The 17,784-nt window shown below is 34.8% G+C and overlaps 1 protein-coding gene across 1 annotated transcript; it reads left to right on the forward strand.

The window, feature by feature from the left end:
- The first annotated feature begins 15,906 nt into the window (after nucleotides 1–15,906).
- Nucleotides 15,907–16,550, forward strand: LOC143410272 (ras-related protein Rap-2b-like). Its single transcript, XM_076871061.2, has one exon. It carries the CDS (start codon nucleotides 15,999–16,001, stop codon nucleotides 16,548–16,550), a length of 552 nt encoding a protein of 183 aa, XP_076727176.1. The 5' UTR covers nucleotides 15,907–15,998.
- Nucleotides 16,551–17,784: the final 1,234 nt, after the last annotated feature.

Below are 17,784 nucleotides of genomic sequence, written 5' to 3' on the forward strand. Positions count from 1 at the left end.
TTTACTAATGGTAATGAAAAAATACAAACTGATTGAGGGCTGGGGTTGTGGCTCAGTGGTAGAGTGCTTGCCCAGCGTGTGTGAGGCACTGGGTTCCATCCTCAGAACCACATAAAAATAAATAAATAAAATAAAGACCTATCAACAACTAAAAAAAGTTAAAAACAAACCTGTTAAGTATCTTTGCTTTTTTTTGTAATATCCATTAGCTAGTCCATGATGCAATGTCTCCTTTTCATTGCTATAAGGCTATCATCTTTATGTAACAATAAATTCTGGTAGACTTCCAGACATTAGGTAGTTTATGAGCCTTCTTAACCACACTCCTTAATATTTACTTACATCATAAAGTGGTTAAGATTTATTAATAGCTGTAAATCATTTTGAATTTGAACAGTGTCACAGAAAGTTAATTATTATTAACTTATATGAAGAAATGTAAGACACTATGAAAGAAAATTGAACTCTTTCCAGGACCAGGTGCATTTAAAAATGCTAATGCATACATGCTGATAAAGTCTAAATTATTCTAATCTATAAAAATTATAATTTTTCCTCCAGTAAAATGTTTTGTTATTAAAAAAATGAGTTACTAGTAGATATTTATTGGTTCAAAATGAGATTCAATACACAGGTTCAGCCACTCTTAAGTTTTGAAATAGAAATAGTTTAAAATAAAATATTCAATTAATAGTTATTTTTAATTGATAAATGAATAACATATCAATTATTTGGAAGCATAAAACCTAAAACATTCTAACAGTAAACAATAATAATAATTAAATAAGAATTAAAACATTATCATAAAATATATTTTTAACAACTAATATTTATAACAACTATTAATAAATAGATTTAGAAAATGATGGTGATATCACAATTGCCTTTTAGATAACATGCTGGTGAATTTCTATCTAACATCTTTATGTGCTCTTTTCCTGAATCAATGATCTGTGAAAAATTCTCTCTTATTTTTCTTGTTTTCTGACATTAGTAAGATGTGAAAATTCTTGAGAGAAGGAAAAATTTAAGCCCCATATCTCTTTTGCATTACCCTATGTAATTCAGGTTATACAAGGATAATCTGGGCTAGATAGAGCAGCCTATGCCACTTCTTCTTAAGGATCTAAACATACAAAAACACAAAGACATAGAAAATAGTTAAACTTATGATGTGCTGTAAATATTCATAAATAATTTAACTCCTCAGAGACACACACCCCTACAAATACCAAGATTATATGCATACCATCATTTGGAAAGAAAGGTGAAAGTCTAAATTTGAAGACCTAGTAAAAGTTAGACTGGAACCAAATGACATTGCAAATCGACCTGTGAGAAGCAATACAAGACTGAGCAAGTGGGATTTACAAGGTCCCTAGGTTAAGGCTGCAAAAACACACAAAATGGAGTTTAAAAAAAATTGTCAGCTGCATGTAGGAAAATAAATGTTCATCTATTTTTCAGATTTGATCATTGACAAAGAAATATTTTATAACTGCTCATCAGTGTGCCTTGTTTGTAATCTTTATGAGTAAATCATTTAAAAAGATCACTTATTAAAAATTACATTCTTGGTTATATCTTGGTATTTTTTTTTCTTGTGAAAGATATCACCACAAATTTATAGGACATCCAAGCACAGAAATAATGAAGATTGAAGTGTATGTAACCTAACTGGAATAGTATGTTAATCAGAGTTACTTTATGAATGAATAATATGTTCTTGAAAGTCTAAAGAATGACTATAAGAAAAGAAGAAAATAACTATAAGAATCAGGAGGCAAAAAAGGAGGACAAAACACATATGTGGTACAATCCAAATTAAATGACTAATTCTTAACCAGTTTTAGTATAGAAAGTTCTCTGCTTTCATAGTGTTATTTTGAAAAGACTTCCTAACAGAGCATATTTCTTTATGTTCTTAACAAAAAATTACTCATTTATAATTTTATATATATATATATATATATATATATATATATATATATATATATATATACATATATTCTCATATGTATTCTCATGTGGACAGATGCAATATATATATATAGATAGTTACATAGATAGATACAGATATAAAGCTGTTATACAATTAGAAAATAATTGCAAGTAAATTTTCATTTATATATTTAATGCTTTAAAATTATGCTTATGTAATAACTGTTCCCAAAGCATTTCTACTATGAAAAGTGCAAATCTAGGCTTAATTTGGAAGAATCAAATTTTAATTCAATGCAAAGGACAATTAGACATGGAAGAAATTTTCACTTGTATAAATGAGAAAATGATATTTCAGGCAAATTTGTCTAGTTTGATGCTAAATTTTAAAGTTTTTTAGAATTAATACTCTTGATATAATATTAAGTTCCAACAGCACCCTATATTAGAAACACTGAAAGAAGTAAGAAATAAACATGCTCTGGTTTTATTTTTATGTTTTTTTAATGAAATTTGAACTTTGTTTATTAGAAGCAAAAAAAAAAACAACAAAAATTAACAAATGAATCAAATATTTGAGAAAAATTTCATTCTTGTTTCTTAGCATATAATTTTTTAGCTAATTCTCCAAATGATTAGTGAAGAGCTGTGAGCTCATGACTAATGACTGAGATTATGACACAAATGCCAATTTAGAAATAAACCCATGTACATGCATTAAGTGTATCATATATTATAAATACTGTATTTTCTTGCATTTGTCTGTAGGCACATTTTCTTTTTATATTATCAAATAATATTATCAAGTTTATATTATTAAATAATTAAAGTTTGAAATTATTCTTTCCTTTTTTACTAATTGAAGTTCTCAAATATATGTTTTTAAAAATCCTCTATCGTAACCAACCACTAATAAATGCTGGCAAAGTGTATTTGGAGGTTAACAAGAATTTGGTCAAAAGTTAAGTCAGTATTTCTCAATGATTAATGTAAGATTAGAAGTCTCATTTATGGGGAAAATGAAATTATCAGGCAAACAATACACATCATGTATAAATCATTGGAAAATACTATATTGTATCTGTATGTACAAAGATGTCATTTTATTAGTCACCTGAAGCCTTAACCAACTGTTTAATTTGAGGATATGACTTTACTTTGATTTTGAATTAACTACAGTGTACTTTTTGAGCAATAAAAATAAATCTTAAATATTTTAATAATTTTTAGTGAGAGAATTGTCAGTTTCAGTAGCTGTATAGATGATAAATAGAGGATAATTGGTATTCATTTCACTTGTGCATTTATTGCATTCATTACATAGTACAGTCAGTTCTAAAAATGTCATTAAACAATAAATGTTAGCAAGAAAAGTAGAAGATACGTGACTTGAGGTGAATTACATAATTAAGTCTTTCATTTTAACATAGAAATGGTCATTGGTTGTGTCATCCTTATCTGAACACAAGCAATTATCAATTTTAAAAATATGATGAAGAGTGAGAGGGTGATTAAGCTAGTTTGTCAATCATTCTTGAATATCTACTTACATATGCAGCAGTGTTTCAGATGTGAGAGAACAAAATACATGAGGTGTATCTCCAGATCAAAGATTCATAACTATCTAGTAGGGACAGTAGATATGTGACGAGCCATAGAGATATTATTACACAATCATAGTAATTTCTGTGAATCAATAGATTAAAATATAATAATCAAAACCACCAGTAGTTACTTAAAATCTCCAAAAATAATTCAGGATGATTTCACTGGTCCAAATTACTATATTCACCTGCACAAGTATCACTTTGTGGCCACTTGCTTTCCTATTGTTATGCACTAACCACTAGATCTTGGAAGTTAGAGATATTCTCAGTTCCAATACATATGATGAGCTCTCAGTAAGTGTACACCAGAAAGAAATACACACTGAAAGAAACCAAGCTTTGCCATTGAAGACAGAATATCTCTGAATACGGGGATCAGGAGTATAGGTTAGATGGGTGCGTTATATTTCATGCTGCCAAGTAGCCCATTCTAACAAATACTAGGGACAATATCTGTGTTGCTGATGGATATAACCTGCTCTTTGAAGTTAATCAGGTATTTGCTGTTGCCCAAAGAGACAGAGATAGAAGAGTACCACATCACTTTATTAATAATACCACATCATTATATTAATAATACCACATCATTTTATTAGTAGAATCTCCTAATTATATTTTTTCATCATTAAATTAAATAACACTTAATAAAAAGAAAAGTTAATGTCTAATTATTAAATTTGTAATTGTTATGAACTACATTAAAACCCACTGACTTTATATTATTTTATTATTAATGTATAACTATTATTTAATAGACATCCTTTTTATATATATTTTATTTTTTAGTTGTAGTTGGACATAATACCTTTATTTTATTTATTTATTTTTATGTGGTGCTGAGGATCGAACCCAGGGCCTCACACGTGCTTGGTGAGCCCTCCACCATTGAGTCACAACCCCAGCCCAAGACATTCTATTAAAATATCTTCATATTATTGACATGAAAATTCTTATGAGATTATGCCTTTGTTATCTAATTCAAATACATATTTTAAACTTTTCATAAGCAAAACTTTATATGCTATCTCAGAGAAAGTGGGTTCCTTTATCAGTTGAAGACAGTGTTAGTTTTAATTATTGTTAATTGCAATTTAAGTATAAATAAGACTCTAAAGACTGACTACAATCCAATTAATGATGGATAATTAAAAACTACTTTTTTTTTTACTGTGCTCACATAATGCCTTTAGACTTAACTTAGTGTGTACAATTGTGCATTGTAATGTTTGCATATAAACATTCTAGAAGCAGGTAAAAGATAAAACAAAGTGAAAAACTTTTAGCAGGTACCAGGACTTTCAAACCATCTCACCTTTAAGGTAGCTATTAAATTCATAATGGATAATGGAGGGGGACTTTGTAAGGATTGAATAAGACTCCTACTGGTTTAAGGTTTAATACCTAACCTGTATTCAGCTTGCACGTACCAAAGCTTTAAAAAATTGCTCACATTTCTAACATAAATGGGGTATGAGTCCAGATTTCTAAGACAGTGGGCTTTCTTTTTTATGTTTTTATTAATGCGATATAGTTATTCAAAAGAGTGGGATTCATTTTAACACATTTCTAACAGACAACATAGTTTGTTCTGTTTCAATCTCCAGTACTTGCCCTTTCCTTTCCCTCCTCCCTCTTCTGATCCCCTTCCTGTACTCTACTGGTCTTCTTTCTATTTATTTCTTCTTTATTTAGTTGGTGCAGTTTGGGCTTTCTTAAGGAACTTACTCTACTACTATGTCTTAATAACTATTTCTGTGTCTTCTTAGTGAATGTTAGTACATTTTTGTAGCCACCAATTTGTTCTTGTTCCTTGAACATACCAGACATTCTATACCTCACAAACCTTCTCTTTCCACTCCTGTTAAACTGTCCTTACCCATTGATTCATATGGTTCAGTTTTTATTCTTCAGTTCAAGTAGTATTAAGGAAACTTTCCAATAATACCTTATAAGTAATAGCCCTCCCCTTCTGTTAGCTAGTCATATACTTAATTTTCTTATACCACTTGTCACTGCCTGACATTTACTTCTTTATTAGTAGTTTTTGTATGCCATACTAGAGCACAAGCTCCAGGAGTTTATGAATTAATTGTTTGTTTACTGTTCATTCCCAAATATTAAGAGTTCCAGGATTATAGTCATATTTTTAAATAATTTCAGAATGAATGAACAAATGAATTTAAAATTCAGTGTGAATTACAGAGTAATGTAGTCTACAAATGTAACATGTATGTGTAAGAAGCTCTCCTTTCATCCAGTCTAATGTGCGCTTGTGTCCACATACATAATCTTCATTTTATACTTTACTTTGTAACAGGAAATTTGGTTTACTCAAAATCTGGCATGTTAGTTTTTGGGGAGTCAAAGACCATCATATGCCACTACCTGAAAAAGAAAATAATACAAAAATCAAAAAATGGGATCTTTGAAAACATCAATAACACTGTTAATCAAGAAAAAGAGAAGATAAAAATCACTAATATCAAACATGAAAGAAATGCATGACTACTAAATTAATTCATAGACATTAAAAACATAATGAACTCTACAAATAACTCTGACTATAAATTTGACAACTTAGATTAAAAAGGCCAAATTCTTAGAAGACAAAAATTACCAAATTTAGAGACATTTAACTAAAATCATAATACTTTATACAACTCAAATGTATTATGGAACTTTTTAAAGCTTCACAGTTGTTAAAGGCAAAGTCTATACATATAGCAAAAATTGATCTTATAAATTGGATCCAACCCTCAAATATATCATATTTATAGGCATGGCATTCACAGAAATAGGAAGCAAAAAATCATCTCTGATATAACAGAAAACATGATGCTTGAAACAATTTCTTTCATGCAGACTTGCCTTAGTCACTAGGATTTCACCCTTACACATACATTGCATGTTAACCATTGGCTTTTAAAGGAAACATAGCTATGCAGTAATTGGTACTTGAGAGATAACACATTAACCTTTAAAAGTGAATAACACTGCAATGTAGATTAGATTATCTGGTTGTGAAAGGGGAAGAAGGCAAAGAGTTTGAACAAAGATGAATTGAGTAGAATAAAAACAAAAGCACAAATTGTGCAGTCATTTTTTAAGTTAAATTCCCTCAGTGAACATTATTGTCTGCAATTCTCTATCTTCATACCTCATAAACATCTCATTCTGTTTCCTAACATGTCTCAAATAAACTTTTTTGTTCAGATTATACAATGATTTGCAAATCATTTAAAGAAGTGTGTCTGTCACACTGCCATGTACCATATTTGCACATGGTGTTCCTAAACGTAAACCCCCACACACTTCTTTACCAACCCAAATCTACTCCATTTATGTATCTCATGAAAATTTATGGCTGAATTACTCCCTCCAGATATAGCATTCTGTGATTTCTTCTAGCACACTTTTTATCATGTGGAATTCAAATTAACTATTAATAAGTTATCTATTGGGTTGAAGACTTCTTGTGACTCAGGAGTATATTTTGTCTTGTTTTCATCTTAAGCCATAAGCACCTAACCTAGAATTTGAATTAAGGAACCCAAAAACTATTTGTTAAAGAAAGAATGGATTCTTTGGAGGATTATAAGCTTGAACTTAAGAAGTTTTGTAAATATGCTCTTTTAGGAGAAAACCAATTTGTAATAGAAAGCAAATAGGTCAGTCATCAGAGCCTGTAGACAATAAGGAAGACTAGTTCACACAATAATCACACAGTGCCATGGGCAGTACAGCCCAAACTATTACTTTGACACTAATTAGAATCCCAAAGAAGTGCATAAATAGGAAAACATGTCAGAAGATCTGGCTTCCAAGAACTTGAGCCATGAAGATTTTGGGGAGGTCAGAAGAAATGTGAAGAGTTATTAAAGAGTCTTCTTTCTTAAATAAGAGACCAGGAAAGGGCAGCTTCCAAGTGTTTCAAGATATCTACTAGGTAGATATCCATCCAGTACATAAACGAGAAAAAGAAATTGGTTGGGATGTTAAAGACTGAGTAGGAATAAAAGAAAAGATTCTGATAGAAATCTTAGAAGCACCATTTGGAGATGAAGGCTCCCTATAAGTCTTGACATAACTTTCATGAAGAAACTTCCCAAGTTGAAGAAGAATGTCATTCTCATTAGTGAAACTGATTGCTGACATAAGATTGGAATGAATTGATGGACATCATGAAAAGAATTAGAGAATTTTCTTCCCCTACAAAACCATCTAGGAACAGGTGTAAATGAAAACCTAGGAAGATTCACTGTTGGGAAAAACGTGGAATATCAATTGCTGTCATTTGTCAGTATCTCTTAGTATTTTATGTATGTTTTACAAAAAGAAAAAAATACATATAGTATATAGAAAGTGTGCTCCTTTCTATAGAACAGCCAATAGGAGCAAAATAGATATGCAAGCCAGAATATTGATGTGATGCTGGAGAGGAATAAAAAAAAAGGTGGGGTGGGGGATGAACAAGGAACCTGGAACTGAGAATTAGTTCTTCGGATTAAAAATCAGAAGTATATCATGAATAATGAATGAATAAGTGAAAGAATGAAAAATGAGCATGCTCTAAATGTCATCCCATTGCCAGACTTCACATTAGGCATTTCACAAGTGTAATCTCAATTACTTCTCTCAAAAATGGTCTGGGTTAAGGATCACCAGCTCCATTTTGCAGATAGAATAACTCAAACTTAAAAAAAAAATGACTCAGCTAAAATCATCCAGTCAGAAAGGCACAGATCTGTGTCTGAGAGCCAGGTTTTCTGATTGCAAGTATCATTCTGTTTCCTTCACTCTTTTCTGCTTCTATTCTTTTATTGTGCTCTACTTAAAAGTGTCTAGGTCCTAGGGGATGTGAGAGCTCTGAGAAGGCTGAGCAAAATCAGTAATAAAAAAATAATTTCATCTCTGCCTAAATTTAGCTGGAAGCAAAATCTCAATTGAAATTAAAAATTTCTTTATAATTACTCTTGGAATTATTTGCCTTCTAAATTTGTTTAGAATAAGCTTATCAATTATTTCTTATTTGAAACCATTACTATTCAATTGTCATGGGATGTAATTTGTTAACATTCAATGAAGCATTTAATTTATAGCTTCCTTTTAGTTAATTGCTGTGAATACAGATCTCAGGAAACCATCTATCTATGTTTAAGATATATAAAATTAATTTTATAACATTGAAGTGTACCTCATTTGTAATTTGCTAATTTGAGGCTCTGAAAACCTATTACCCAAAAAAGCTGTAACTGTTTTGTTCTGAGTAAAAGAAAAGAGTGGAGAGAAAATGTTTTCTTGAGTATTTAGAGATGGCCTAGGAACAATTCTATCAGAGATAGTCACTGACAAAATAGATCATTTAAATGATTTAATTCAGAATTGCCCGGGGAAAGCTAAGTAGCAGTCTAAGAACACTGACCAAAAAGAAAAGCCTTGACATCTTAAGACAAAGCATTGGGAGAATAGTCTCTGAAGCAAAAGATACAATCAAAACCTTTTGCATCAAATTGTAGTGAATGGAAATAAAACCCAAAAGTTAGAACATAACAGAAAGGCCAAATATCATTTACACTGTGTTCTAAGGGAAAACAGCTATGTACACATCTATGTCTACACACATACTGTAATGGTTTGTCATATTAATAAGGCTATTCTTACTCAGATCTTTGGATTTCTAAATAGATTAATCAAAGCAATTTATTCAAAAGTATAGAAATTTGGAGTTTTTAAAATATAGTCAGCTCAGTTTTCCATGTTAATCTATTAAAAGTTTTCCCAAAGCCTTCCATACATTTTCAGTTATATAGGACTTAACTTATTTACAAATCACAGCAAACCAATTGGGCTTTACTTATTACTTACGTTTCTGTTATATAAATGCTGTAATTTAAAACAAACAGAAACAAAGATAGGTGACGATGACAATTAAATATAATTAAGCACACAAGGCAATTATGACTCACTATGCAAATAACCTGTGTGAAGAAAATAGAACAATATGTTTATAATTTCGAATTTTCTTTCTGTCCTCTGAAAGAATTATTTAACTACTTTATTAAAGTTTTTTGGTCATATAAAGTTTGTCAGAAAAGATGAAAATAAATACAGACTAGGTACACAGCTATTGTCTCTGTTTAATAAAAATTACTTTGACAATGACATTCTAGAATTTTTTCCCATCTCTTTTGCAGTGACGTGCTATGAACTGCCTACAGCATTAGATGACAAAGTTCTGTTTTTTTCATATAGTTTTCATTGAGTGGTTAAAAAAAATGTGGCCAAACAGGAAGTACTCTGCCCTTATCAAGCCCACATTACACTGATTTCTGGTGTCCATCAACTGCAACGACATCAATGTAAACATATTCTCAGCAAAAGTGTTTGAGCATACATTATTTAAAATTGTATTTACTAGCAAACATGCTTTCAGACTTTCAAGGATTCATTTTCAGCTCTTCAAAAACATCCTTCTCCTTTGTATTGCCTTAGTCAGAAAGTTCCTTGGCATCCATAAGTTTATCTTATAGCTTCCCCATGTTTCAAAGGTCATCATTTTGAACATTTCTAAATACATTGGATGTTCCCAAAAGGCAAACTCAAGAAAAATTTGTTTTAAAGCACAACAATAATTTCATTTTGCTAACTTTGAATCTGTATTTTTAAATAACTGGCAGTTTTAGAAAGAAACGTGGAAAGTTATGATTAATTTCATTGCCTTTTTTCAGGCCAAATCTTTCTACATTCAGAACGAAGTCATTTTCGCTACGTGAATTTCTATCAACTACACTTGTCCTTGACTCAGGTGCAGTCAGCACGCCCTTTTCAGGTTGCCCTGAGCTTTCGTAAAAGATCAGCAAGCGTTGGGAGGAAATAGCTTCTACATTTCTGTTTTACTGTAATCTTTTTATTCATTCTCATACAACATATTGCCTACACATCAGATAAATATACATATTTTTCTTTTGTCCTATACCTTGAAACTCTGATTTTTTTGAAAACCAACATTTTAATGTATTTTTTTATGTTAAGCAACATTAGTAGACATCTTGAAGGTACATGCCAAGGAAGATATTTTCTTCTGTATCCAAAAGAGAAAAATCTGATTGGGTTCTTTTTCATGTTGTAAGGAAACTTAGAGTCTCAAAATTTCATTATGAAGCTTCAACATGGAAGGCAAGCAAATCACACCCCTTTTAGCCATGTGCTGTAGTTGTTATACAGTCGATTCAGCTGGTAAAATTTTTTCATTTCTTTAATAAAGCATTTGTTGGATGCATAAAATTATTGAAATTTATATTTATATGTGCCTGCTGAACCCACAGACATAGGAGTAAAGTCTAGTTTGGATATGGACAAGATGCCACAATCTCTTTTTTCCTATTTTATAAGTGTTTCATTAGAATCTTCATATAAATTATAAACATCACTTGAAACTTCACTTTTCAAAGTACCTTAAGGCTAAGAGAGATGTTTTGTTCTTAATGTGATTCCACACGTCACTTGTCCCACAGTATGGTCTTTGCTAGTAACTAACAGATTTATACTGTTAGAGGCTCATTCATCTGTCATCAAAATCTCCTTTTTTGTTTTTCTACATTTTATTTACAACTCCTGAATCAATTAATAGATTACATATTTTCACAGAACCATGTAGGGAATGGCATGATAATGCATGCTCATTTTTGCAATATACTTACTCAGAATGATCCAGTGGTCACCATTTTTAACTTATTATTGGTCTTTGTGGTAGATAAAAAAAAAGTCCTTACGTTGTTTTGGAAATAATTACATCTCTCAAAATAGTCTTTTGAGATTCAATCTCCATTTATGTTTTTCTATGCCTTTCTCTACCATGACCAATCTCCAATTCATTTCTGTATATTTTGGCAAATAATTTCTTTGGGTCATTTGTCTCTCTAATGCAATTGTGTATTTACTTATTTATGTCCTAAAATTATGAAGTTTTTTATTTGTTCTTTTTAGTTATACATGACACTAGAATGTATTTTGACCTATCATATACACATGGAAAATAACTTCCAGTTCTTATGATTGTACACGGTGTAGAATTACAATGATTATATTCACTATGAACATAGCAAAGGTATGTCCAATTCATTCTACTGTCTTTCCATTCCTATCCACCTTCCCATCCCTCTATTCCCCACTGTCCAATTTGAACCTCCATTCCTCCCTTTTCCTGTCCATTGTGAGTCAGTATCCACATATCAGATAGAACTTTGTCCTTTGCTTTTTGTGGGCTGGTTTATTTCACTTAGCATGATAGTCTCCAGTTGTATCCATTTTCAGGAAATGCCATAATTTCATTCTTCTTTAAGACTGAGTGATATTCCATTGTGTATATGTACCACATTTTCTTTATACATTCATCTGTTGAAGGCAACAAGGTTGGTTTCATAGCTTAGCTATTATTTATTGAGCTGCTATGAATATTGATATGGGTGAGCCACTATAGTATGCTGATTTTAAGTCCTTTGGGTATAAACAAAGGAGAGGATTAGCTGACTCAAATGGTGGTTCCATTCCAAGTTTTCTGAGGAATCTCCACACTGCTTTCCAGAGTGGTTGCACAGATTTTCAGTCCCACCAGCAATGTATGAGTGAACTTTTTCCAAACATCCAATATTTATTGTTACTTGTATTCTTGATAATTGTCATCCTGATTGGAATGAGATGAAATTTCAAAGTAGTTTTGACTTGCATTTTTCTAATTGTTAGAGATTTAAAATTTTTTTCATATCTGTTGACCATTTGCATTTCTTCTTCTGTGGTACCTGTTCAGTTCCTTTGCCCATTTATTGACTGCATTTTTCTTCTTCTTCTTCTTCTTCTTCTTATTATTATTATTATTATTATTATTATTATTAGTGTTATTATTAGTGTTAAGGTTTTTGAGTTAATTATATATCCTGGACATTAATGCTCTATCTGAAATGCAGGGGGCAAAGATTTTCTCCAATTCTGCAGGCTCTCTCTTCATGTTCTTGATTGTTTTATTTACTGTGAAGAAGCTATCTAATTTGGTAAAATCACATATATTGGTTCTTGATTTTAATTCTTGCACTTCAGGATTCTTGTTGAGGAATTTTGTTTGTAAGCTGACATGAAGGAGGATTGGGTCTTTGTTTTTCTTCTAGTAGGCACAGGGTCTCTGTCCTAATGCATAGGTCCTTTATCCACATGGAGTTAATTTTCATGAAGGGTGAGAAATAGAGGTCTAATTTTGTTTTATTACATAAAGATTTCCAGTTTTCCAAGCACTTTGTTGAAGAGGCTACCTTTTCTCCAATGTATGTTTATGGCACCTTTGTCTAGTACGAGATAACTGTACTTTTGTGGGTTTGTCTCTGTGTCTTCTATTCTGTACCATTGATCTTCATGTTTGTTTTGGTGTCAACACCATGACATTTGTGTTACTACAACTCTGTGTATAGTTTAAGGCCTGGTATTGTGATGCCTCCTGCTTCACTCTTCCTGAGGATTGCTTTGGCTATTCTGGGCCTCTTATATTTCTAAAAAAGAAAAAGGAAATCATGATTGTTTTTTCTATTTCTGTGAAGAATATCATCAGAATCTTAATAGAAATTGCATTGTATCTCTATTTTGCTTTTGGTAGTATGGTCATTTTAATAATATTAATTCTATTTATCCAAGAACATGGGAGATCTTTCCATCTTCGAAGGTCTTCTTCAATTTCTTTCTTCAATGTTCTGTAGTTTCCATTGTAGAGGTCTTTGCCTCTTTCGTTAGATTGACTCCCAAATATTTTATTTTATTTTTTTGAGGCTAATGTGAAAGGACCAGATTATCTAATTTCTTTTTTAGTTGGTTCATCAATCACATATAGGAATGCAATTGATTTATTGGTGTTAATTTTGTATCCCAATACTTTGATGAATTTCTTAGAAATTCAAGAAGTTTTCTGGTGGATATTTTTGGGTTATCAGCAAATAGGGATAGTTTGAGCTCTTCTTTTCCTGTTTGCATCTCTTTAATTCCTTCTTCTGTCCAATTTTTCTGGCTAGAATTTCCAGGACTATGTTGAATAGAAGTGGTGAAAGAGGGCATCCCTGTCTTGTTCCAGTTTTTAGAGGGAGTGCTTTCAATTTTTTTTCACAGATTTTAGAATGATGTTGGCCTTGGGCTTAGCATAGATAGCTTTTACAATGTTGGGGTATGTTCCTACTATCCCTAGTTTTTCCAGTATTTTGAACATGAATGGATGTTGTATTTTTTGAAATGCTTTTTATGCATCTATTTAGATAATCATATAATTCTCGTTTTTAACTTTACTGATGTGATGAACTATGTTTACTGATTTCTGTATGTTGAACCAAACTTGCATCCCTGGGAAGAACCCCCCTTAATCATGCTATACTATCATTTTAATGTGGTTTTATATGCAACTTTCCAGTATTTTATTAAGAATTTTTGCATCTATGTTCATCAGGGATATTGTTCTAAAATGTTCTTTACATGATGTGTCTTTCTTTGATTTTGGTATCTAGTGATACTAGCCTCATAGAATGAGTTTGGAAGGGTTTCTTCCTTTTATACTTGTGAGATAATTTGAGAACAATTGTTGCTAGTTCTTTTTTGAAGGTCTGGTAAAACAGCTGAAAGTCTGTCTGGTTCAGGGATTTTCTATCTTGGTGGACTTTTGACAGCATCTTTAATGAAATTCAAGATGTTTTTAGATCTTCTATGACTTCCTGATTTAATTTGGATAGGCCATACATGTCTACAAATTTGTTGATGTCTTCAAGATTTCTATTTTATTAGAGTTTTAATATTCAAAATAGGTTCTGATTATTGTCTCTATTTCAGTAGTGTCCATTGTGATGTATCCTTACTCATCACAAATTTTAGTAATTGAGTTTTCCCTCACTTTCTCTTCATCAGCTTGGCTAAGGGTTTATCAATTTTATTGATTTTTTTTTCAAAGAACCAACTTTTCTTTTTGTCAATTATTTAAATTGTTTTTTTGTGTTTCAATTTTATTGACATCAACTCAGATTTTAATTATTTCCTGTGTTTGACTCCTTTTGGTGTTGATTTCTTCTTTTTTTCTAGGGCTTTGAAATGTAACAATGGGAAGGTGCCAATTTTGAGTCTCCTTTGTCAACTTCAGACCCCATGTTTCCTGTTCTGCAATTCAGTATCCAAACAATCCCTCCTATCCCCACTCCTCTGAGTTTCTAGCCATTCTTATATCTACCAGCCTGTCTTGAAAGCAGCCAGATTGGAGGGGGAACAGGGACTGGGTGTGTTCCATGACTAGTTGTCCCTGTGTAAACCTCTCTCCACATTTGATTTTTCTCCTGGTTACTTAAGCATACTCTATGTCATGTGGTATGTGTTTACTGGGCCTATATTTGGGGCCAGACTTGGGTTTGCTAGAAATCTGCTCTCTAGGTTGCTGACCCCTGTGCTGCAGCTGCAAAATTTTTCCTTCCTGCAAATGCAATGATATTATTCTCTTTTATTGCTGAGTAATATTCCTTTATATATATATATATATATATATATATATATATATATATATATATATATATATATATATATATTATGCAGGTAAATGGATGGAGTTAGAGAAGATAATGCTAAGTGAAGTTAGCCAATCACCCAAAACCAAATGCCGAATGTTTTCTTTGATATAAGGAGACTGATTCATAGTGGAATAGGGAGAGGGAGCATAGGAGGAACAGTCAACTCTAGATAGGCCAGAGGGGCTGGAGGAGAAGGGAGGGCATGGGGTTATTAATGATGGTGGGATGTGAGGATCATTAACATCCAAAGTGCATGTATGAAGACACGAGTTGGTGTCAACTTACTTTATATACAACCAGAGATATGGAAAATTGTGCTCTCTCTTTATAGTAAGATTTGTAATGCATTCCGATGTCACATATAAATTAAAAATAAAAATCCTTCCTTTGGGGGAGGGCCGGGCTGCGCGCGGCGAGTAGGAAGCCCTCGCCCCACGGAGGCTGCAGAAGAGAGCGCCATGGGCCTCGGCGGTGGGCGCACGTTCCGGGGGGACTCATGCCCTGCGTGTCCCGGCCGGACGCGCAATTAGCAGCCGCCTCTGCAGCCCGGTGCCGCCGCCTCCCCGCCTTCCTGGGCTGCCGCGGTGAGGAACTCCAGCCGTCGCCTCGCTCAGCTGCCGGCATTGTCCTCCGGTCCGCCCCCGCCGCCGCGGACTGCAGCGGGGCCCCGGACCCGCGCCCCAGGGACGCGCCGCCGCCGCCTCAGGTCGGCCGGGAGCCGGCCCGCGATCTCCACGCCCTACGCTCCGGGCGGCGCTAGCGTGGGTTTTTGCTGCGGAGCTGAGGAAGAGGAGAAGTCTAGTCGCCCAGCCCAGCCTTCAGCGGCGCGCAGCCCCGACGGGGCCGCGGCAGGCGTGGTGCGAGCGCCGACGGAGCCATGAGAGAGTACAAAGTGGTGGTGCTGGGCTCGGGCGGCGTGGGCAAGTCTGCGCTCACGGTGCAGTTCGTGACGGGCTCCTTCATCGAGAAGTACGACCCGACCATCGAGGACTTCTACCGCAAGGAGATCGAAGTGGACTCGTCTCCGTCGGTGCTGGAGATCCTGGACACGGCGGGCACCGAGCAGTTCGCGTCCATGTGGGACCTGTACATCAAGAATGGCCAGGGCTTCATCCTAGTCTACAGCCTGGTGAACCAGCAGAGCTTCCAGGACATCAAGCCCATGCGGGACCAGATCATCCGCGTGAAGCGGTACGAGCTCGTGCCCATGATCCTGGTGGGCAACAAGGTGGACCTGGAGGGCGAACGCGAGGTCTCTTACGGCGAGGGCAAGGCCCTGGCCGAGGAGTGGAGCTGCCCGTTCATGGAGACATCGGCCAAAAACAAAGCCTTGGTGGATGAGCTCTTCGCCGAGATCATGCGGCAGATGAACTACGCGGCTCAGCCCAACGGCGACGAGGGATGCTGCTCGGCCTGCGTGATCCTCTGAGGCGCCCGCGGCCGCCGGGCGCCGGCCTCGCTCTGCGCACAAAAGCCAAATGCATCCGACTCTCTAAATGTGATTTCCTTTCTTGCTTTGAGATTGGAGACGACTTTGCATTGGCCGGGGTGTCCCGGGAGCCTGGCTGGCTTCCGGGACCCGCATCCCTTGCCTTCGCCCCGTGTCCGAGGGGTGCCCCGTCCTGACCATCCGAGACCCTGGTGGAAATGTGGCTCTTTGCAGCATGTACGTTTCTCATTGATTTCGGTTGACGCATATTCCCCCGTTTAAGTGGCCGTTAGGGTGCTGTATTGGCAGCTCGACACCCGGCAAGCAAAAGTTTCAGCCTGGAAATAAATGGGGGTGGGGAGGTGGAGGAAGTGGAGGGGAAGAAGGTGGAAGGGGGGGGTCTTCTCTCTCTCTCTTTCTCTCCCTCTGTCCCTCTCTCTCTGTCTCTCTCTTTTGTTAATGACTCTTTTCTAGTTCCGAGTTTTAAATACATGGAAGTCCAGTCCAGTCCAGGAAACCCATATGAAGGAGCAGAAGGAGAGGAAGAAACTCTTGTTTTTTCCTTGTTTTCCAGGAGTAGCTGGAAATTTAGATCGGGTTCCTTTCCTGCCAGCTTGGAAGGGCAACCCCTCCTGACTGGTTGTGATTCTGAGGATGTCTATGCAAAGTTGGATTCTTGTTACATTGTATCCAATCTGAAGTATTGCACATCTGAACTGGGACTGTTAACACTGATGCCAATACAGTGTGGGGTGCCAGAAAGTGTCTGCTGATATTTGTGGAAAAAAAAAATCTATTTTGTTTACCTACTGTATCAAAGGGGAGCCTTGGGAGAATGGTAGTATTTTTTTTTATCAGCTGTGAAAAAAAAAATGTTACAGATCCTGCACATTTTTGTGTGTACTATGGTGTGTGTGTGTTTTAAGTTTAGCTTTTTTTCGTTTTTTTAAAAAAATTCTTTTGGTTGGCAGCAACAGATTTTAATGACTAGCTTTTAAAAATATAATACAAAGACTTTGTAAATGTGATTCAGGGCCCCCAGCACCCCTGTGTCTGCAGAGTGCCTTCAAAACTCAGCTGTTCAGCCGCTGCCAACCAGTGAACTTCCCACCAGTACCAGAATCTGCTATTCCCCAAACCACTTACCAGTTTCCTTTCGGTAATCTTCCTGAAGGAGCCAGGACAATAGGGCCTGTTGTTCCGTGAATTTATTATTTTCAGCCTTTAAAATGTA

The sequence above is a fragment of the Callospermophilus lateralis genome, chromosome 11, assembly GCF_048772815.1.
Source record: "Callospermophilus lateralis isolate mCalLat2 chromosome 11, mCalLat2.hap1, whole genome shotgun sequence".
In the NCBI taxonomy this organism is placed as follows: domain Eukaryota; kingdom Metazoa; phylum Chordata; class Mammalia; order Rodentia; family Sciuridae; genus Callospermophilus; species Callospermophilus lateralis.